Source organism: Aquila chrysaetos, chromosome 4, assembly GCF_900496995.4.
Source record: "Aquila chrysaetos chrysaetos chromosome 4, bAquChr1.4, whole genome shotgun sequence".
In the NCBI taxonomy this organism is placed as follows: Eukaryota; Metazoa; Chordata; class Aves; order Accipitriformes; family Accipitridae; genus Aquila; species Aquila chrysaetos.
This window is the reverse complement of record NC_044007.1, coordinates 8,870,892-8,893,708: the sequence shown is the minus strand read 5'-3', so window position 1 is coordinate 8,893,708 and position 22,817 is coordinate 8,870,892. Positions and strand designations below refer to the sequence as shown.

The 22,817-nt window shown below is 39.4% G+C and overlaps 1 protein-coding gene across 1 annotated transcript in view; it reads left to right on the top strand.

Annotated features, from left to right (window-relative positions):
• The window catches only part of TG (thyroglobulin), a 158,465-nt gene that overhangs the window by 53,832 nt on the left and 81,816 nt on the right, over positions 1–22,817 (top strand). The window contains exons 30-37 of the mRNA XM_030012173.2: positions 1,773–1,910; positions 3,045–3,221; positions 4,204–4,315; positions 4,891–4,970; positions 6,412–6,555; positions 9,232–9,297; positions 20,844–20,978; positions 22,087–22,251. Of these exons, the coding sequence (XP_029868033.1) occupies positions 1,773–1,910; positions 3,045–3,221; positions 4,204–4,315; positions 4,891–4,970; positions 6,412–6,555; positions 9,232–9,297; positions 20,844–20,978; positions 22,087–22,251 (1,017 nt within the window). The remainder of the gene's footprint in view (positions 1–1,772; positions 1,911–3,044; positions 3,222–4,203; positions 4,316–4,890; positions 4,971–6,411; positions 6,556–9,231; positions 9,298–20,843; positions 20,979–22,086; positions 22,252–22,817) is intronic.

The following is a 22,817-nucleotide window of genomic DNA, read 5'->3' as shown; positions in this document are numbered from 1 at the left end:
AATCCTTAGCCTGGGTACCTGGGCATATTTACTGCTACTGACAATATGACTGTAAATATGATGCTTAGAGAAACTCAGGATGAAACTGCAATCACAAGTGTTTCTACCATGCATGATGAATGTGAGGGACCTGTGAAATCTTCTAGCTCCTTTGTTAATCCAGGGTCTGCTCTTCATTATACCAAGTCATGTATATTTCCAAAATAATTTGTATTAAAGTACTAGAGTTCATTGGGCTTTAAGCACCATAATCCTAAGAGAAAGAGAGCAGTGGAGCCTGTTGAGAGCACTTTGGTTCATCTCTAATGAACTGTAATCCTTGCTGAGGAGTCTTGATGAATACCTGAGCATGTGGTTTAATACATGTAAAATCCTAACATGAAGTGAATTGCTGATTTTGCTTATGTAATTTGAAAGGAAGGTAAACTAAAATGCCCATTTACCTAGTGGTGCTCCTCTACAATTACTGGTATTTTAAAGTCTAGACATAAAAAAAAAAAAAAAAAAAAAAAAAAAATTGCACTTAATACATTGGGTGAAATTCTCTTGTGTTTACTTGCCAAGGCATGAGTGCAGCCCTCAGGGTTCTCCATTTACAGTGCTGTGGCTGATGATATCATTAAAACCTGAAGTTATGCAAGGAATGCAGTTTCTTCCTCCATCCCTTAGTCTTAGTCATGACAGAAAGTGTTTCAAGAGAAACAGAAGGTTGAAGTTAAGTCTTGAGAGGTAACAAGACTTATAAGTCACCTTTTAAAAAAAGTTATAGATACATCTGGGAAAATATCTACAGAGCTTTTATTACATGGTGATCATCCTTAAAGCACATGGTAACATATCTTATCTATTTTCTGATAGAAAATTCAAAGCTATTGTGCACTCCCAGCATGTCAGTAGGTGCTTCAGCATTTCAGCTGCAATTATCAGCATGTCTTTACTTCCCTATTTTCATTTTTGTCTGGCTGTTTCAGTGCATGTAAGATTAAATAACAGAATCTCTCACAATGTAGGAGTAACTGGGGATGAGACCTGCTGATGGCATTTGATAAATGAAAAGGTGTTCATGAAGAAATTTGTAAGAGATCAGTGAAGAGCATCTATTTCTTTCAATATTGGACTCTTATTTAAGGGGATTAATTTGAAAACAGCCTGAAATAGCTGTGATTGATTGTTTCAGAGGGAGCTCAGGGAATATAAAGCATTGCATACACATCTAAAGATCACAGGCAGGTGACAGAAAGGAGTTACTTAATCTGGTCTATGGTAGCATAAACTAGGAGAAATAAATGGCTGAAATAGGTATTAAGCTTGTTAAGAAAACTTTTAACACTGAGAGGTGTAAAAGCTTCTCAAGGGAATATAAGAAAACTGCTGTATTTTGGATTAATAAAACTAGATTGATTAAGATGAGCATCCTCTGAGGCATCATATTTCACTGTTAGGATTATGCGTTGTACAACAGAGTAGAGAGAACCTTCTTATTTCTGGGTGCTGTGATTTTCATTTAGGTTTTGGGTGGTGGAAATAGTGCGACAACGCTATGTTGGGCAGTGCAGCTCAGTGAGGAGGCATTGCCTCCACAAGCATCGATAACTGTGGGTGGACAATTCTGTTATTAAAAGCAGACTTTGGTGTATTCTAGCCCTACAAAACAGTTGCAGTTGTTTTACTGTGAAAGGCAGAATTTTATATATAAATAAATTTAATTTATTCCAGATCATAGTTAAGTTTTTTGTGGTTTTGAGCAGTTTCTTTGTTTGTTTGAATCTCAGATTCCACAAAGGATCTTTTCTACCTAATGGACAACAGCCGGGTACAAAGTGACCTGAACTATTCTCTCCCTTATCAGCAGTATTGGGTCTTCAGGCAGAAGTACTCAGCAGAGGAAGCTAAGCTTTGGTGTCTCACACGTAAGACAACTTGGAGACTGTTATTCTGTAGGGAATACTAATTAATTAAAATCTTCTAATAAGTATTATAATCATAATGAATAGAAACTCTGGACTTAGAGATTTTTCAGGGAAAACCCACAAAATTTTTATGGAAGTTGCTAATGGGGCCACCTGTTTCTTCCTTACAAACTTTGTCTACTGTGGCAGAAAGGATACCCATCACTCATCATCAGGATATCCCTGTTATGGGCAAGAGAAGTAGAAGATACAGCTTAGGCAGTACTCTGCTCTTCCTGAAATGTTCCCCTCCAAATAGATAGATGACATAGTGGTAAAGGAAGAAGGTATAATACAGATATTTGGGGTTAATGATAAAGTATATTTTGATGTGATAAATGAGGAAGAGTTTCTAGCTCTGACTACTAGGAAGGCAGAACCTAGAGTACTAAACAGTGCACAGACATCACAGTCAGAGGTCAGTAGAGCTATGCCTGTTTAAAATTAAGCATTGACATATGTATTTACAGAAGCCATTGCACCAGTAATTAAGAAATGGGTTTGACAGTTTTGTTTCTTTTCTGAAGGTGCATTATTACCCTGGGGCAAGTTTCAGTGCAAATTGCTACAAGCAAATGCTTAAACAGTTGATTCTGGAAAAGTTACTTATATTTTTGTGTAATGTATAAACCCTTCAGAAATATTTTTTGCAAATATTTCCTAAGACTTTGTAGAGAATATGTTATTTTATTGTCCTTTTTATTCTTTGAAGTAACAGACCCACAACTAATGCAGAGTTATTTTATATACAGTTCGTATGTCAAATTTACTAAGAAGAAAAAGAGAGGTCTTTATGAATGACAATGTAAGCGTGACACCAATACGCTAGGCTAATGGTTGTCACAGCTGGGGAATGTATCTTTCCAATTAGCTGTGGTGTAGGTCCTTTTCTGTGTTCTCCGGGTAAATCTCCTCTTCAGTGTCGCTAGAAACAGAATCTGTCCCTGTTTCTCTTGCACTGTAACAGAATAATATTGACATTCTCACTTTTAGTTCTTTTCTGATGGGTAGCTTTAAGTGCACTGAAGTCATGAAGAGGAATAGAGAGGGGAAGAAACCCTCGTGTGTGTAACTCTTAGTGACTTTGCTTCCTAGGTTGTTCGCAAGAAGATGAGTTTTGTCAAATGGCAGATCTTCAAAACACCACAGACATATACTTTGTGTGCACCCTCTATCCAGAGGCACAGATTTGTGATGGCAACATCGATCAAATACCAGAAAACTGTCAAACTGTGCTACCCCAACAACCACAGACATTGTATCATAAAATAGGCAAGTTTTGGGATTTGGACATATAATGTGTGCTCTAGCCCTGATAATGCAAGCTAGTGTTTTGGCTCTTGATTCTGAGATAAAAAGTCTGAATATATGAATGAGTCCTGGGATGTGACGATGCAAGGGAAGGTCAGGCAGTTCTGGGTATGGTTTTTTACTTTCGGTTCTGAATGGAAAGATATTAACCATGAGTTCGACTCTCCACCTCAGTTATTCCCAATTTAGAGAGGCCAAAGGTATCTCAAATAATTTGTATAGTGGGTCTTAGATCTTTTTATGATGTGGGTGAAATGGGAATGTCATTGGGATGTCACCAATGCCATTTTCAACCACTAAAATTTCCATGGTAGTTAAGCAATGCAAAAATTGAAAGTCATTGAGTGTAGTATTTTATTATTTTTTTTAGCAGATCCAGAGTTACAGACATGTGGATTTTAACCTCTGCTCTTTGAATGTTTTGGAAGTTCAATCATTTTCTCATAGGGCTCATGTGGAAGCTGGACAAACAAACCTGTTATCACTGTGCAGGAACCTATACGTTTGCTGTGAAAAATGTAGTGGTCCACTGAACTAAACTATTAAATTGTGTCTTTTTGGGGAGCTCAAAGTGCAGCCCAAGTTGACTAATGCATGAGTACACTGGTGTCTTCCTATCTGGAGTTGTCCCCCAGTATTTGGACCTCGGGGAAGGAGTAATGTCAATACAGGTCTCAGAAACAGAAGCCCTGGGTTGGAAGTCTTTCCTTGGTGATGTACTTTGCCAAGTTTTTAGAGCCTTCATCTGTTGGATTTTTGTTCATCTTCAGGCTTAACTGTCAAAAGTTTACTGTGATAATGTAAAAATTACCTTTTGATGCATCAAGACCATTGTAGCATAGAAACGTAAACTTTACCCTTACCATGTGATTACTTGACCAGCAGATGTAAATCATAAGGTTAAGCTGATTTTTTCCAATTTTGTTTTTCTTTTTCCTTCCAGTCACTCTAAAAAGTTCTGTGAAGAGCTTCTACACACGTGTACCATTCCAGAAAGTAACTGGGATCTCAGTGAGGAATAAGACTGACATGAGCAGAAAAGCTGTTTCAGATGGGTAGGGCATGACTGTTCCTTTGTTTTTACCGGAATTTTAATCATGCCTGGAATACCGAGGCCCTGTTACACAAATGAAGGGAATCAGACCTATTGATCCAAGAAAAGCATTATTTGAGAATATTTAATGAAGGAAAAAAAAAACCCATATAATTTAAAGGATTTTTATAATTCAGTTATAAATAATAATGTATATAATTAGTAATTGTATATATGTGAATTATTACTTATACTGCTATTAAATTGCTGGTTGGCCAGTTAAATCTCTTGGCAATAATACACCAAATTAATGTAAACTGATATTTTTAGGGCAGATATCAAAATGCTCATCTAGATTATTAGATATAGTCTGGTAGATGTATACTGATAGAATGTAATTTCATCTACAAACGGAAAATGTATGGAAGTGTCTCTGCAGTATGAAGAACCGTAAGGTGGTCTTATCATGAAAGGTGTCTCTACAGGTTCTCGGTGTTTCTCCCCTATGCAGTATCCTCTATTCCATTCTCTATGGCAGAGACAGATTACTACTGATAATAAAAGTGTCATGGTTTAATGATGTTTTTCCTTTTCCAGCTTTTTTGAGTGTGAGCGTTGGTGTGATGCTGACCCCTGTTGCACGGGATTTGGCTTCTTTAATAACTCCCAGCTATCAGGTATTTTTCCACTATTTTTATTTTAAAAATAATTTCAGTCTTCCTTCATTATTACAAATTTTACCATTCTTTTGCTGTGAAGGGCACTTTAAAAGCCCTTGCAGATCTTACGCAACTCTCTTTAGCAACTTTTTGAGTAATCGTAACCATTTCTAGGAGTTCAGCCCAATGACATGTTCCATGTCTCAGAAATGATTAAGAAAACTTCATGAGAATGACTCCTTAAATGGCTGCAGTTCCAACAGCATGAAATTCAAACTGATAAAAGTCCAGGGAACTGTTACTTCTCATTTATCAACCTCTATTCCAAAATGTTGGCTGACTTCTTTTTGTGATTTTTTTTGTTTTGTTTTGTTTGTTTGTTTCATTTTTTTAAAGCCTAAGGGACTTAGAAGCCTAAATATTACTGAAATTAAATGCATGTTAGGCACATAATGTCTGTGGATACTTTGGGGCAGCTTAGCCTTTTGGCTTTCTCAGATGTCTGAACTTCTCTGCTCCCAAATTTTAGTCTTCTACCTGAGGAAGATTGGTTGGGGATAGAGGTTGCCTATCTTCTCCTCCTTAGTATTTTAGCTACTTAAGACATCTCAAGTAAAATTTCTCTTAGTCTGAGGAAATCAGATCTTTAAAAACATGCATGACTTGAAAGCCATTAGAAAGTCAAACAAGCATATTTTGCGCAGCTGAGATGGCTAAGTTAAGGGGTGTTGCCATCCTATGCTCCCTCTATAGTCAGCAGAGAGATGTATAGACACAACTATAGGGTCATTAAGAGCTTTGGTTGACTGAATCCTGTTCTGGAGATAGTTTTCTTTCTCTCCACTGACTGTAAAGGAAATTCTGTGTTTAAAAGAAATCTTTAGCAGGTGTTTAAAATGGGATGCCATCCAGATCAAAGTCAATGAAGTAGTTTTTAATATTTTATTCTAAATTCAGATTCAAGCCACTAAAATGGCCAGGTCTGTTTTCAGAAGTGTCATGTGCTAATCAATTCTCCCTGAGGTCATTAGGATGTGCTGGTTTTACAATTCATTTGAGAATTTGGAACCCTTCATAAATATTTTTATCTTGATGGAAGTAGGAGTTGTGTTTCAACATACATGCAGATTTTTAATTTCCAGGATTGCATTAAGAAAGGGTTGCTTGCTCAGAGAAGAGGTCCTGATCTTTGCTCAGTGGAAATACTCCAGGTGACCTTAAAGGGTTATAATGTTGGTGTACCCACCTTCCCTCACATTGAATTCATTGTGATTTTTCAACACTATTTTCAAAACCAGTAAAACTTGGCCCACTTTAGTATTTCCCTCCTTTGATTTCTAAGTCAGTGGAATACCTTTTAATACTCAGTGGAACCATGCTGTATTTGCTTTCCTCAAAATACTATCCAGAAGAGGAAAACTCTCCTCATTGTTTCTATAGCCATGTGTTTCCCTGGCAGGTGGAAAGATTCTGTGCCTGACTCTGAACAGCCTAGGAATCCAGACGTGTGCTGAGGAAACAAGAAGTGCTTGGCAAGTCTCAAATTGTAGTTCACCAGATGCTGAAGTCAGAATACACCCGTTTGGCTGGTATCAAAAGCCTGGTAAGTGATGCAGGGCACATGGCCTTTCCAACTGGTTTCTGCACATTGAAGCTAAATAATAAGCTTCAATGTGCAGAAGCATCAACTTTCTGATGGAGGACCCATTTGCAAGGATCACAAATAGACAAGGCAGACAAGCATGTGCAAGGGAAAGAAAAGTGCAATTTAATCTCCATTTTAATAGAAAAGGAATAGAAGTACCTGAAAGAAGTATAATTTAATTTCTTAGATTGTATGGGACGCTTGCAGCCAACGTCAGAATCCAAAGATATTTTTGTCCCACTGCACAGTCCTGGTCAGGACATCATTCTTTGTTTCTCACTGCTTGCCTTATGGTTTAACAGTGTGTGTGGATGCATAAATTCAAAAGTTTTGGTTTTGTTACGGAATTTAAAATTCACTTTTGGCTGTTTTGGTAAAGAAAGGGCCAAGACCAATTCCAAGGTAGCGCTGTATTCTTTAAGCAGTAAGAAGCCGTCACGTGTTTAAACAGAAGAGAAGTTGTGAGAGGTTAGGTTATTTCCTCAAGAGGAATCAAAACCACTCATAGTCAAAGTGAATTTTCCTTTTCATAGCGAAACAAAGGCTCCATTACTTTGTTGAAAAATTCCAATGGGTTTGTCATTTGTCACACTCCTTTTGGGTGGGTCTAGTTCTACTTTGTTAAACTTTGATAGAACATAACTGAAACAATAAGGAAAACAAACGCCTGGCTGGCTGTATCCCCATTTATGGGAGGATAGCCTGTTACCGAGTCTACGAAGGCAGAAACTTGTTGAACTCCCCTGAGAGCAGCAAGGCCCCACGGGTGCAGGTACGGTGATGTTGATGGAATCGGGGAAAAAAATTGAATAAGGAGTACTTTTTCCTGCTTTTAAACTCTCTTAGTTCTTGGAGAGTAGAGAAAGGCTGATACCTGAGTGGAGAGGGGAGGCATGAAGTGTGGATATATACTGTCCAGGGCATGCGATATAAAGATAATCTAGTTAGAGTTGTGTAGAGCTAGATCAGATATCCTAATCCACTGCTTTTTACAGTGTTGGTAAACCTAAAGAAAACCTTCATTCACACTATAAGTGTCATATGAAGTCAATCCTGAGTTTTTCCAAGTCCTGCGCTGGCACTCTGCCCACTAGTCCATCCATTTCCTTCTCTAGTGGGGCAACACTTGTTAAAGAGTAGAGACAGCGCGGAGTGGGGAGGCACCGGGGAAGCTTGAGGATGGGCTGAGGGTCCGGCACTGAGAGGAAGGGAAGAGCAGCCCTGATCAGGTAGGCAACGGCAGGAGCCTGTGGGCAGGGGGAGCTGAGAGGCAGCCAGGGGCAAGAATGAAGACTGGTAGAAAGGTGCAGTGAAGAGGAGACAGCGGGCGTGTAGATACGCTTCCTCTTCTTGGAATTGTTTTTCCTCTCGTTGGCAAAGAACCAACTAAAAATAAAGGATGTTGCTCACTTTACGGGCAGAGGGATGATGAAGAGGAGCCTGGGCTATATGCAAAGGGGGGAGTGTTAGGAGAGACAGTGACATTTCCTTACGTAGCGAGGAAGCTTCAGATGTGTTTCCACCATGACATACAGTAAGGCACAGATGTTTATGCAAATGGAGATATTTGCAGACAACAATTTGTATCAGTTGTGCTGGTGCGTTGGGGGTTTGGGCACCAGGAAGAGGCACAAAAAAGCTCTGAGGCTAAAAGGGAAAAGGAGTGAAATCCGAAGGAGGAATTTACCGTAGGCAGTGGTACATTAGCACGAATTGGTTTTAGTCCACAGCCTTGTTGTGGGAAGGTACTTGTGCCTCCGCGTTTCATAATATGTTAAGTTGACGTGTGAGCTGTTTGACCGCACAGCTCCGCTCGTTAGAGATTTGACTTTGTATGTATAGTCATGGTTGCAGCTCAGTCAATGAGGAACATATAGTAGCATTTTAAAGAGAGTTCCGGGTAGCCCCGGTTCTTCACTCCTGTTGGTGTGAATAGTAAAACTCCTGAGTTTTTAGAAATATCTACTGGTTACATGCATGGGCAGTACAAAGTGGAAGAAGCAAACAGAAAATCTGATCTGTCTTCAGCTTCTGTAGGGATGGTAATTTATAACTGAGAATTTATAACTGATTTGATTAACTGAAGTGTTTTACAAAATATGAATGCACAGGGGAAACTTCTTGTTTGTCTTTTAAAATTACAAAATGTTTAAGGGAAATATTAGCAAATGAGAAATTTCAGTGTGGAAAATATGAATGATTATTTGAATTTTAATTTGGAAAGTTTCCTGCTTGGAAACTGACTTGTTCCTAATTCTTATTTTGAGAAATTCCAGTTTGCTAATCAGGAAGCAGAGAAAATCTCATGTCTGTTGTGATGCAGAAAACCAAATACAGAGAGGAGCATGGAAAAAACCAGAGGACTACTGGAATGAGTTTTTCATAAATAACTGCATTTTGAAAAGTGTTTGTAGGAATGTTTATAAATATGGAAATTTAGGGAAGTCTGGTTTCATGTATCACCTCAAAAGGGTTAGATGGCAAAGCAGGCTCGCATCCTTACTCCTGGTGTTTGTGATGAGAAGATGCAACATTCAGATCCCAGAAGTGATGCTGGAAATATTGAGGTGTTGATTACATTTTAAACCTTCAAGTGTAATTGTTTTCAAATGTTTTGTTATTTTCTGCTTTTAGCTGACTTGAAGAATACCATGCCTAATCTGTGTCCACCTGTTAGTTTACCTTTCAGGCCAGAAAGTGGTAAGTGTATTCATGTATTAAGCCAAAAAAAAAAGGGAAACATCCTCTATTTTGTATGTATTGCTAAAAGCTCACACTATAATGAAGTGGTTGTGTTCCCCATGAGTTTACTCATTCAGGTGTTTACTTATTTTTATTAATGGTGTATCATTTAAATGGAAGAATTGTTGTTATCCACAGTGCTGGCCTAATATCTCTCACACTCACTGCCACAAGAGGTCACTGAGGCAAAATATTTGTCAGGATTGATAAAGAAATTTATCATTTTTAAGTGTGGATATATTGTCTCAAAGATTATTCAGAGCTGGATCAAAAGAAATGTAGTATTTGAGGTGTGTGTTGGCTCCCACTTTTGAAGAGATGCTGTAACTTACTATGACACCATCTTTTTTGTATCGGGAAGAAAATTTATTTCAGTCTTGCAGTAAATGAACCTTATGGTACTCACATGCGTTATTTTAAAAGTGGGTGGATCCTCTTAATAAATGAAACTCAACTGCTTTTTTACAGGGCTCTGTGTCTATTGCCCCCTAAAAATATATGCAAATTGTCAACAGCTACAGGCTTCCCTGATGCATCCTTTCCAGAAATACGCAGCATATCTGCTAAATGCTGTGTGTAACGGAAAGGAAGCAGGTTGACTAGTCATTAGATAACTCAATTTAACCCTCAGGTTAGACTGAAATTGAGAAATCTCATCCATCTCTGCCCTTGATTTTCTGTTTGATCTGAACAAATTTTTTAATCTGTTTGTGTTTGTCGTTCCTTAAACCGTATGCAACTGGGCTTGCAGTAGACGGTTAATATTTGCAAAGAATTTTCAATATTGAGTTTAGAATTTATTATTAACTGTTTTGCCATCATATCTCTGACTACCAGTTACAATTATCTTCAGACTATTTGTATTTATTAGTAGAATTTGTGCTTTTTAAATGATCGTTTTAATGTAATAGAAGGAAAACTCCTATCTTTATAGGCAAGCAGAAATACTTTTTGTGTGAAATGCTTTGAGGATCTAGTGGGGTAATGTGTAGGTTGGGCAATTCAACTTCTTTGCAAAATGTTTTTCCCATGGCATGTAGCAAAGCACTTTACTAAAGCTTTTTTTCTCCCAGTGTGAAGCTTAATCGTGATTTTGTCATTTTCCTTTTATGTTTGTTTTTGCTTTGTTAAATCTAGGAAAACAGTGACCTAAGCAGCACTTAAGGGAATTAGGCCTTTCTGTCATTTGCTTTCCTCTCTAAAGACTGCCCAGAAGTCAGCCACAGCAAGTGAGGTGCTCATCTTACCCTTAGCAACTTTCTTGATCTATCACACCCATTTTCAGGTCATCTTTTCAAATGCAGAACAACTAGGGATGTCTCTGGTTTGCAAAGGTCTGGTTAACCACCCAAGTGAGCAGAGCCTCCCCCAGAGAGGCAGGATTCTGGATTGGAGCGGTTGTCCTGAGGACAGCAGTCGGGAGAAGCTGCTGAATTACAAAGAGCACAACTAGCCTGGAAGTCAAATTAGTGCTAGTATCCTGTACACTTTGGGTCTCTGACACCAGTGCGTGCAGCAATGCATTCAAAATGCAACTGGGCACCATCTGCCCTTCTTATGTTCTGCCTCATTTTGATAGTAAAAGTACCAGACTGGTTATTTAGGTCAGATTGCTATCTGTGTCGTGTTGTCAGAGGTTTGGGGAAATTTTCAAAAACATTGTTTCCAAACTCTTTTTGATTATATATGTTATATTAATTTATGCTATACAAGATTAATGGGTTTAGAGTTGGGCGTCATAGAAAAGCTAGCAGTGACTGAATTTGCTACATTGTGGTATTGCTTGCACATGCCAGAAAAAAAAATTACTGACTCCTGTGTGGTAACCAGATGGTGAGTGTGAGAAAATGGCACTATTTAAAGGGCGTTGTCATATGTGTATATGTGTGTGTGTGTGTGCATGTAAGCATGTGTGTATATATATATATGTATATAAAAATATATATAAAACTTTTCATAAAAAGATCAGAAAGATACTTAAATTTCAATACTTTGCCAGAAGGCTCTAAGAAATAGTGAAGTTAATGTTATGTCCAGTCTAGTGCCTGAGTTTACTGAAGCACAATTAAGGCCTATATTTCAACAGACAGTTAATACGTTTGACTGTCTCATTTTCTAGTTAGCCAATTTGCAAAGCTCAGGACAGAGTGCCCAGCACTTTGCTTCCTGCCATTTGCAGTCAGGGTGCTGACTCTGTTCCAAGTCTGCGGTGTGTCCAGCCCCAACACGTCGTGAAGAAACCCAGATTAGCAGACTTATTTTCAGTCTCGTGGGAAGTAGATGCTTTGCCTATTTCACTCATTGTTCTTCTCGATAGAGAGGGTAGAGGCATGTAGGACCATAGAACGATAGAAAAAGCCTCGACAAGAAGGGTTTCTACAAGTACATGGGCAACAAAAGGAAGGGTAAGGAAAATGCGGGTCTGCTGCTGAACGGGGCAGGAGACCTGATGGCAAAGGATACGGAAAAGGCCGAGGTGCCGCCTTTGCCTCAGTCTTTACTGGTAAGTCCAGCCTTCAGGCCCTTGAGACCAGGGGGGAAGACTGCAGCAAGGAATACTTATCCTCACTGGAGGAGGATCAGGTTAGGAAACAAGCTGGACATACAAACCCATGGGGCCTGACAAGATGCACCCATGAGTGCAGAGGGAACTGGCTGGTGCCATTCGGAGGCTACTCTCAATTACCTGTGAAAAGTCCTGGTGATGGGGGAGGTTCCTGAGGCTGGGAGGGAAACAAATGTCACCCCTGTCCTCAAGAAGGGCAAGAAGGAAGATCAAGGGAACCATCGGCTGGTCAGCCTCACCTTGATCCCTGGGAAGGTAATAGAGCAGCTGATCCTGCAAACCATTTCCAGACATATGAAGAACAAGAAGGTGATTCGGAGTAGTCAGCATAGATTTATGAAGGGCAAAATCATGCCTGACCAAACAGATAGTCTTCTACAATCAGGTGACTGTCTTAAGTGGATAAGGGGAGAGCAGTGGATGTTGTTTATCTTGACTTCAGAAAGGCTGTTGACACTGTCTCACATATCATCCTCACAGAAACTGAAGTAAGGTCTAGATAAATCAACAGTGAGGAGGACTAAATGCTGGCTGAACTGCTGGGCACAGAGTCATGGTCCAGCTGTAGGCCAGTCACTGGTATACCCCCAGAGTTGATACTGGGGCTACTACCATTTAATATCTTGGATAATGACCTGGACGATGAGACAGAGTGCACTTGCAGTGAGTCTGCAGATGTTAAAAGGTTGGGAGGAGTGGTTGACAGACCAGACGAGTGTGGCGCCATTCAGAGGGACCTCAACAGGCTGGAGAAACGGGCAGACTTATGTCTTGGATCAAGCTGTCTTCCATCAAGTTGTCTTTCAGCTCTGTGTGAAAACTGGCTAGGACCTTCTTCTAGCAATTGTACGGAGAAGCTGTTTTAACATTCAGTCTTTTAAGGAAATAGGTATTCTCTCTCATGTTCACACATGCTTCAGCTTTTCTAGTTCAAATTAATAGGACTATTGGCTCCTTTGCTGTCTTTCCTTAGGTGGTCAGGAGAACAAGATTTGCAAGCTGAGGTAACATCTTACATTAGCTGGCTTCTGTGGTTATAAGAATCTGCATTTTGAGGAATCCTTGACATCTGCCAAGAGGCCAGATTGTTAAATACCAGCTCCTCCATCTCTAACCTTATGGAAGGATATCACTTCAGATTTGAGCATCTCTGAAGAGCCAATAGAATCCTTCTGCCCTGGAGATGTCGAAGTGCCATTCTTTAATTTAAAAAAACAAAAACAAAAACAAACTACAAACCAACCTGTCAAGACTCTGCATTTTCTCCCTGAATAAGCTGGTGAACACTCTTTAAAAAAAAATTTTATGGCCCCAAACCGTTTTGTTTGTCTGTTTGTTCTACAATGAAGCCAGCTCTCCCAGAGCTATATTGCCTTTCTTTGGCCTGCCACCAGATCTTGATTTGTTTCACTTTCTGTGTTATTTAAACTCAGAATATCACTGTTTTTTCATCTTGTTGTGTTTTTTTTTTTTTTTTTTTTTAAAGCTTGCATATACAATCTTTAACTGCCCAAAGTCAGCAAGGGACAGCTGGAATGATTTAATTTATCCTAGTATCAGCCTGAAGGCAGAAATCCTTGAGCCAAGGAGCTGCAAGGCACTGTCCAGCCCTGTTAGTTCCACTGTACACAAAGGGGAGTTCTGTTGCAGTTGCTACAGGTTTAAAAGATGAAGAGTTGAGACCAAATTCTTTTGTCTCACCCAAATAATTTACTGGAGTTTCCTTCACTGAAACTCTTCTTAAATAAATTGAGCAAAACCATGTATTTGTTTTCCTTCTGTTCCCCAATCTGGGCTTTTGAAGATGTGCATGGGCAGTGATCTTCATAAAACCTCTAAACCTCTGAATCTGCAATGGCAAAAATAATTTTCAATAGTGACTTCTTTTCATGCCCTGTCATAGAGCAGCCTGCAGCCACCAAGGAGATGCAAAAACATCCCTTCCCCATGTGAGGCTAACCTCAGGAGAGACACAGTGAGAGGGAAGGCTTGAGATTCTTCCCGTTCTTTGCCTTGTACCAGATTGTTCATCCAGCAGCCCGTTGTAGCCCTGTGATTCCTCTTGATAGCCTGAGACTCCTGTTGGCTCTCCCCAGGTTACTGCCCGTACAAGCAGCACTGCTAGTCATTTCTAACGCTCATGAAATACCCCATTAGCCTGCAAAAAAAGGGGAATAAAGTGTAATCTGTAATGCCTGCAGGTCACTACTGTCTGGCAGGAGGGAGGTGAGCTGCACACTGTCTTTTAACTGAATTCTTGTTGCTTTGTTGTTGCTTTAATGTCTTTTGCCTGTTTGTGTTCTTGCAGTACCCTTTCTGATACAAGGTTAAACTCACCAAGTCATCTTCATCACTAATCTCTGGTGCGTTTAACTGAATGTGTGGTTTGCATCTTTAAATGAATACTTTTATTTGTCTTCTGTACATCTATCACATGGAGCAGAGCATGCTCCTGCTGGTCTGTTGTGATTTCCACATAGTTTCTGTTATCTGAGAAATAATGCTTGAAAAGCAGATAGCCTGAACAGACTGGGAAAGTCCGACTTGTTACATTTGGAGCTTTTTTTCCCCTGAAGAAGTTAATGTGCTGTGATGACACTGAGTATGGAACCATCTGTGACGAGTTTCAGGTATGATCTGTGACCTTTAACAGTGGAAGGACAGCTGTTATTTTAAGACTGCCCGCGCTAAAAATGCTAATATGTCGTGCTGCAGTCTTGAGTTAACTACGCTGGTATTTAAAAAACAACTCCACTGAGTTGTACGAATATGAAGGAATGTTATGTGAAAGAGAAAACAGTCAGGTCTCATAATTATGTTTGAGATGGAACTTTCTGCAGCCAGCTGTAAGATAAGGAGATATAAGAGAAGTTTTTTTATGAGAAATCATGTATTGTTATTTTACGGTTGTATAATGCTGTATTCATACAGTTTATGCACACGGGTTTGAGCTATGGAAGTTTTTATGTCTTTACAATTGAGAGTGAAAGAAGAAAAACAATCTGTGAAACATGTTACCTGGCTTTTTAGAAGGAATACTTGTGTTTAAAGCAAAATATTCCTGTACATGTGGAAGGGCGGAGTGACACTGATGTATAACTTCTGCTATTGTAATTTGTTATGAGATTTATGAATTGTATATGGTAATTATCCAAACTTTAATGAGCATTTCTGTCTTCGGGTTCCTCAGTTTTACATAGGATACAGCTATGTGTCTTAGATTTGGCAACTGCTAAAGACAATGGCCCTTAAATAGTGATCTCTGCATAGGACTGCAGATCATATACGAATCATATGGGCTCCATTCCTACTCCATTCAAATCAAGTAATCCATTGAGAAACAACCGAGGCACATGGATGTAATGATCTGCTAGGCCCTTCCTCCTTCTGCCTCCTGTGATCCCTAATGACTTATAGTCGTTCCCTCGATGCAGGACTGAGCAGTGGCTGTGGGATTTTCTGGCCTGGGAATAAATTTCCCGTCAGGCTATCTCAACACATGGGGTATTCCCACTCTCAACAGAGATGCTGATGGTAGTACAGGTACTGATGTAACTGACTTTGGTGATTAATAGTATCATTTTTCTTCCTCTTTTCCCACAATGCTGAGGCTATGTCAGAGAGATCTTTGGTGTGAAAGACAGCCTTTTTTCATCCATCCTCTGGAACTGTTCTGCCATGCCCCCATACAGCATATTGGACCTCTGGTGTAGAATTACTCTATCTTTGGTCTAAAGTTTGATTTTTATTCTGTTCATAAACATGAGGATTTTAGCCTTTTGAAAACAGCTTATTTTAAACCTGGATAAATATCTGGTACATTTTCAGTATCCTATTACTGTACCATTTACTATAATTGGCACCACTGAAGGAGGCAGAAAGCTTGTATTTAATATGAGCATAGCAAGATTGCTCACTGCTAAAGGCCATAAATAACACATTTTTTAGTTTGGGACATGTTTGTCTGAGGCGTGATTATAGTTATTATGCAGCAGTTTTAAGAAAATGACTCGGTTTGAATTGTTCAAATCTCTGTGGATGGACAAAAATGAGAAGCAACTATATTTTAGAAAGAGTATATTTTCTATAGCTCCGCTCCGAGCTGACGATTTGCTGGTTTTGGAGATTATTGGTATACAGACAGGTTAACAGTCTTCATTGGAAAAAAACCTGAACACTAGGAATATAAAGCACTGAGTTCAGTCTGTAAGCAAGTTTTTGGCTTGAGTCAGGGCTTTTAAAAATGGCTCACAAATTTCAGAATTAAGTTAGAATTTGTCTTTCAAACAAAAATCAGGTATACTGAACCCAGAGATCTGATTTATGTACCTCCCTAACCTCATGTTAGCCTCATCTGATTTATGTACCTCCTCAACTTCATGAGTTTTCTTCTATGTTTAACCTGTTATTTTATTGCACTTCTTTATCTCTGTTTCCTTTTATCAAATGTCAATTTTTCCAGCAAACTCAGAACTGACCCCTCTTTGCTTCCACTGAAGTCGGTGATGAAACTATTGTTGACTTTATGAAAAGGATTTTATAATGTCATTGCCTGTGAAAGTGGCAGGCTGAACTCTGTGCCCCCAGGAAATCTATTCCAGTCTTATGATCTTATGACTTGAGTGGGAACAGAGCAAGGCCAGTGTGAGTCCTTTTGCAAATCCAGTCTTAAACCTTGCCTACCCAAACAAGAACATCTGGAAGAGAGAGGCTCTCTGTATGGGACATCTATAATTTTGCAATAAAACTTACAGGGCTGGCTGGATTCAAGAGTGCTGTAATTATCCAATCAAAGCACTTGCCAAAATGTGGTTTGGAAGGTCAGAGCTTAACCTATATATAAACCAGAAATGTCTTCCAGCCCGTCAGGTGCACTATGCATTTTCAGTAAAGCAGTGCCAGTTTGTAGCTGCGTGCCTTGTGAGAGCAGTTTCTTAACGAGGCAAGTTTAGATCAGCCATGGAAAGTTCTGTTTTGCCCCTGTAATGAAGTGGGTGTGCATGGCTGCAGGCATTGCTGGATCGGCTGCCAGGAGGAGGGAAGAAGGAAACAACTAATAGCCAAAATCTCTTTTGCAGCTGACTGCTGGCTGGCAATGTCCACAGTGGTGCCATGGATGGCTCTGGGTTAAAGGGCTTTGCTCTGTCATTAAAATAAGCATTAGTGTTTCTGCATTTATTTGCATCTGGGGTCAGCTGGGCAGAACACTGGAAAGGGAAAACACTGGAAATCTCAGTATATAAAACTGATCTGAGGTTATGAATGCTTCGTCCAGGACTGAGAATGAGAAAAAAAAAAACAACCCACAAACCAACCCAAAAAACAACCCCGTGTGGGTAGTGGGAGGTTGTGAGGGTCACTTCTGTGAGATTCTGGGCAAAGAATAAACAAAATATAATGTGTTTTAGGTATGGACGTACAATCTATGGATGTTCACATCATGAGCGGTCACTCTTCTGTGCCTAGCACGGACTGCAAAGTGCCCATTGTGTCTTATATGTATCTAAAATTAATGTTATTAACTCTACCCCACATAAAGGGAAAAAAAAAAATCTTTTAATATAGAAGTAGGAAGTTTACCTTGTGATCAAATGTAGAACACATTACATGTGCCTAATAATGGCAGTGTGCGCTCACAGGCTTAATTTGAAAGATTTTAATAACGGTAAGCTAGTAAACCTCAGGGAAATAGATACAGGAGGCCAAATTCAAGTGTCAGAGGTGTAAATCCGAGGAATTTATTTTGTTTTTGTGGAATTGCTTTGAATTTCTTTCCTGAGAGAGTAGAATTTAGCTTGCAAGAACACTTCTGAATGTTTGACCTGTGGGCAAACAGAGGCATATGAGGATTATGAGGCTTGCTCAAGGTCACTCGGTGAATCAGGCAAGCTATGGGAAGAGAGTCAGTCTGGTGAAATATGTTCCAAAACCACTGATGCACCCAGACTTGTTGACTTACAATGGAATCCAGACAAGGCTTTTTTTTGAAAGAACCACAGCTAGTAATTTGAAGCTTTGTGTCTGAACCTAGAGAGATTACTTATTCCAGTAGTAGGACATCAGTACTGTACACGGTGCAAGATAGCAACATTGCTTTTATGTAAAAACAAATTTTAAGTCATATTGATTAAAAAAAAAAAATCTTTTTCTTGTTCATGTTTTCAGAAAAAAAAAAAAAATTGAAAACATAAACTGACAAGATATAATCTGGAAAAGTAAGACCTGGGCGATCTAGTAGTGCAGGCAGATAATCTCTGGAGAGGATGTAATGGTTAATTCTCCACCACTTACAGAGTTGATTTCTATTTTTAAGTGTCTTTCTAAATAAATGCCACAAAGTGTCACCCTAGATGTAGAGGCTGAAATGTTCTAACACAGGTCATGCAAAGGGTCATATTAGATGGTTTTAAAATAGAGAAACAATTGACAATATGAAATGTAGTCATTTCCACATGACTAAAATCACTGTGTTTCTCTAAAATGATTGAATACTCAGTGCTTAAGGGGAAGGAAAAACTAAGTGCAGTGGATCTGTTGCACAAGTCAAGCTGTGATTGCAGGGTCATTACTCCCTTACTAGTTCAGACTCCTTCTGAACGTAGTGCTGATGATGACTTTGCTACTCTGTCTCTAACATATAACAGTGCAATACCAAATTAACCTTCACTTAGCTGGAGACTTTCTGCCTCTACCTCTTAGAAGAGTTGCTCCCAAATATGACAGAAATAGAATGATATTAAAGTGGTTGAAAAGGATCCATGGGAGACAGTGCTGCTTTCTTGCCTCTAGTTCACAGGTGTGAACGAGGGCTGGGCTGTTTGGGAAGTTATATGGAGTACAGTAGGTCAGTTCATCACTCCATCAGACATTTTCTTCAGCAAGGGTGAGAGCGAAGGTGCTAGCCCTAAGGTTAACAGCCTTGGCAATGGTGGTAGCACATCAGTTTTTTTCAGCTTGTCCTCTGGGAGATAACTCATGCTTGAGGTTTACACCTCCTTGGGAAGGATTTACCTTGCAAACACAAAGACTTTTAGCATCAACGTGGAGCCCTCTGTTGTGACAGTTACCCTGTGTTGTCATGAATTATTTGGAATAAAATAATTTTCAAATCTAATTTAGTCATTGCTATTCCCTGCCTATTTGCTCAAGGAATGATGCAACCAGGCTAGTCCGTCGTCCCTTTTAGGTCTTGGGTTCTCGTCAAGCGGACAAGTGTGTGAACACCAGGATTTCCAAGTTGCAGGGAGGGCATGCCACAGCCCTGATTGTATGAACGCCAGACCTCAGCTTCAGGTTTGACGTTGAGTGGTATGGTCACAGCTGTCTTTCTGTGAGGAAAGGGAAGGAAGGAAACTTTGGCTGTCTTTGCGAGTCACCCATTTCACAGAAGACTAAAAGAAATCTTTAATGAAGTGAATGGTCACAACTTTTGCATCTGCATGGTAGATGAACTCAAGCAACAGGGCAAGACCTGCTCACCAGGAATAGCAAGGCAACAGCTGACTCAGCTCTGTCCTCACCCTACAATTACATACAGAGGATAATGCCAACCTCCTGTTTAGGACTTGGTGGCCACAGCAGGGCCCTTTTGCTTTTAAAACATATTGAACTATTGAAAGGAACTAAAATAATTAAAGGCCTATTCTTTCCCAAGCTTTCTTTTTTGACTTCTGTATGCAAAACTGAAAGCCTGCAGATGTTTTCATCTGTTTGTGTATGAGAAAAGAATGCTTTTGGCATTTTTTTAAAATCTACTGTGAGACAGAAGAATAATTCTTGATGAATACTAGTGACTGTGTACATGTATATCTATGCTCACACATGTACATGCATGTGTACATGTACATACGTGAATATACGTTTGTATATATGTAATACACATGTATATATACATATGTATATATTTCTGTATATGTGTATATATACATATGAAATAGAACTAAATCTTAATTATGTAGCAGTTACATGACATTAGCATAGTTCACAGTATTTTATGTAATTCTGTCTATGAAATCAAATTCAAATGATCAAAATCAATCCTTGTGACCTTTAAAAAAAGTCTTTAAATCTGTGAAAATTGCACGTGCTTCTGTGGGATTTTGGTCGATTGCTTGTAAGGGAAGTGAAGACAAAATATTCCATTTGTGAAAACTGTTGTCTCATTTTCTCTAGTCTGTAAGGTCGGGACTTGTTCTCTGGATGTGGATGTATGCAGGCAACATAGACATCTCCATTGCAGCTACTCACATGAGGTTCCCTGTACTGACAACATGGGCATCTGGCTCATGTAGTCAGTGGCTTCCTGGGGGTGATTTGTCTCACCCTAAAGCAGATATCTAAACCAGGATGGAGAGATTGTGTAGTAAAACTGTCTGTTCCTCCTGATAGTAGAAGAAGTCTAGTGTAATTAATTCAGATGTAGACATCTACCTTGCAGGTGACTGAGGTGAAGCCTACCTTAGGAAACCAGCTCCTGTTTTAGATATAGATGTGGATGTCTGCTAAGGGTTCTGGGAGTGCTCAGTTACATGCAGGATCCCCACTTGCTTTCCAAGGAGTTAGTGACTGTACCTGCTCAGGAACTTGTGTGTAAGCATTATGACCTATGCCCTTTAATGTAATTAGGCCTGTTCAGAAACCTTTTATTTAAATCAGTTGGATTTACATGCAAACCTGGATGGAGCTGCTCCAGATTTACCACTTTATTAACTGAATAGCTTTGTAAACCTAGTTGTACATGACCTCTGAAAATGGGACTGGACCCTCTAGTCAATCAGAGGCCTCTGAATATTATATTTCATTTATTCCCTGTTGATGCAAAGGAAGGTGAAAGTCTTTCATTGGGGAACTCCCCAATGCTTTTACTTCTATATTATTTTCCTCTGAAGTTTTTACTGACTCGTCTATTTATATTATTTTTGTATGGTTCATCTTACAGAGTATTTGGATATATGGCAACCCTTAAATGTGTCCTCTGTTCTCATGGATTCATCCATCTCAAATTTTGAAGTTGTGCAAATTAGTAGAGATATATCCAGTGACTTCTCCACTGCCAGAGACTTTTGTCTATCCGGTAAGAAATGGTTATTCATAGCTTTACAGAAAATACTGGCTCGTGAGCCTGAAAAACCAAGAACAGCTATCTGCCCTCCCACCCTTCTGGCATAGACATACTGATTTTACTTATTTATAAAGACTACGCCAGTGTTTCTGAATTTGAGAGAAGGGACCTGTAACAGTTTATCTAATGAAAGATACAATAGACATAAAATGCCATACGGTGATTGTGTAATTTTGACACCTCTGGGGTGCAGAGATCTCCTCCTCCATGCATTGTACAACTTGGAGAATATTGTGGTGAATAATTAAAGGGATTGTGTCATTATTTTCTAAAGAACAGTTAAGGGAAGCTCATTGTGTGAGACAGATGGTAGAGCCACCTACCATTATCTAAAGTAACCTGTAGCTGTGGTGCATGAGGGCAGGTTAACTGCCAGCTGGGCTGAAGCAGGGCTTGGACTGTAGTAACAAAGGGAACTGCTTTAATCAATAGCCTGGCTAGACAGCAAAGAGTCCTTTAACTTCATGTGACTGGAAAATGCTGAATGCCACAGAGCAGTAGAAATAAGGAAAAGTTCCCACCTACTGCAGAGGATGGTCGTTGGAATGGTCCCACTTTTTGCAGTAAATGGTCCTCACCTTATGAGGGTGGGCAGCATAACTTACTGTTTTTTCCTTTTCCTGTAACTGTTTGAAGGAGCCTTGCTAAAGGAAAAGGCTTGGATACCCACCTCTGAGAACAAACTGGGATGAGTGAGAGGATCACTGTTCTTATTCTGAAAACTTTCCCTGGGGCTCCCTGGGCACTGTTTGAATTCAGCTGAGGTCCTCGGTACTTTATTAGAAGATGTTTTTCTTCTCCTAAGACCTGTTATACCAGTTCTCTTGCTGTATTGCTCCATTTTAAAGCCAATATAACCTTTTGTCTTTTAGCTATTTTGGAGAATGTTCTGGGAATCCGAGGACGTTTATGTCCCATTATTCTGCTTTAGAGCTACTTCATATCCTTGTTGCTTGACCTGTTGTAAAACCTTTCTTTTAACTATCTTATAACAATGTCATACAAAATACTTTGAGAATACATTTTTATCTGCTCTTTTTCTTCACGTTTCACCTCACAGCTTGTTCAAAGAACCAGTCATGTACAGTGGTTACACTGGAAATCCAGCCTTCGGTAATAAGATGCCTTTTCTACCCTGATACACAGATGTGCACGCATGGCCTGCAAGGGCACAGCTGCCGGGTTTTACTGAAAGAGCCAGCTACATATATCTATAGGAGACAAGGTAAGAGCTGGTTAAGGCTGTGGAGGAAGGAACTCAGCTGTGGTGGCCTCTGCATGATTCTTGTGAATGGAAGACTGAGGAAATCCTCACTAGACATAAAGCAATATGGATGTCTCCTAGACAATTGTCCATTCCTGTTTCAGTGGAGTTACAGCCAAGCGGGATGGGAAAATGGCCCCAAATACTTTTTGTAAAAATGCATGAAATCATAGTGTTACCATCTAGTGTTGAATCAGGTATAATAAAGGAAGTCTAGTCTAGAAAAGACATTTTGAAAATGCAGAATGGTAAAAACAAACAAAAAAAAATTAATGAAAGTCCAGCTCCTTCCTTTTCATCTGCAGAAGATGTTTCTGCATGCTCTTCCTTTTAAACTCTGAGAATAGCACAAGGAGCGTTGAAAACCCATTGTCAGTTGAAAGTCTTAAGGATCATCTCTGGAGAAAACAAACAAACAAAAACAAACAAAGAAAAAACCCGAAACCAAGATGAACTAATATTTTAAAGAATTGAAAATTATTTAAGAGAGAAATAGAAGTTGTGTAGACAGGTAAAAATTCTATTGT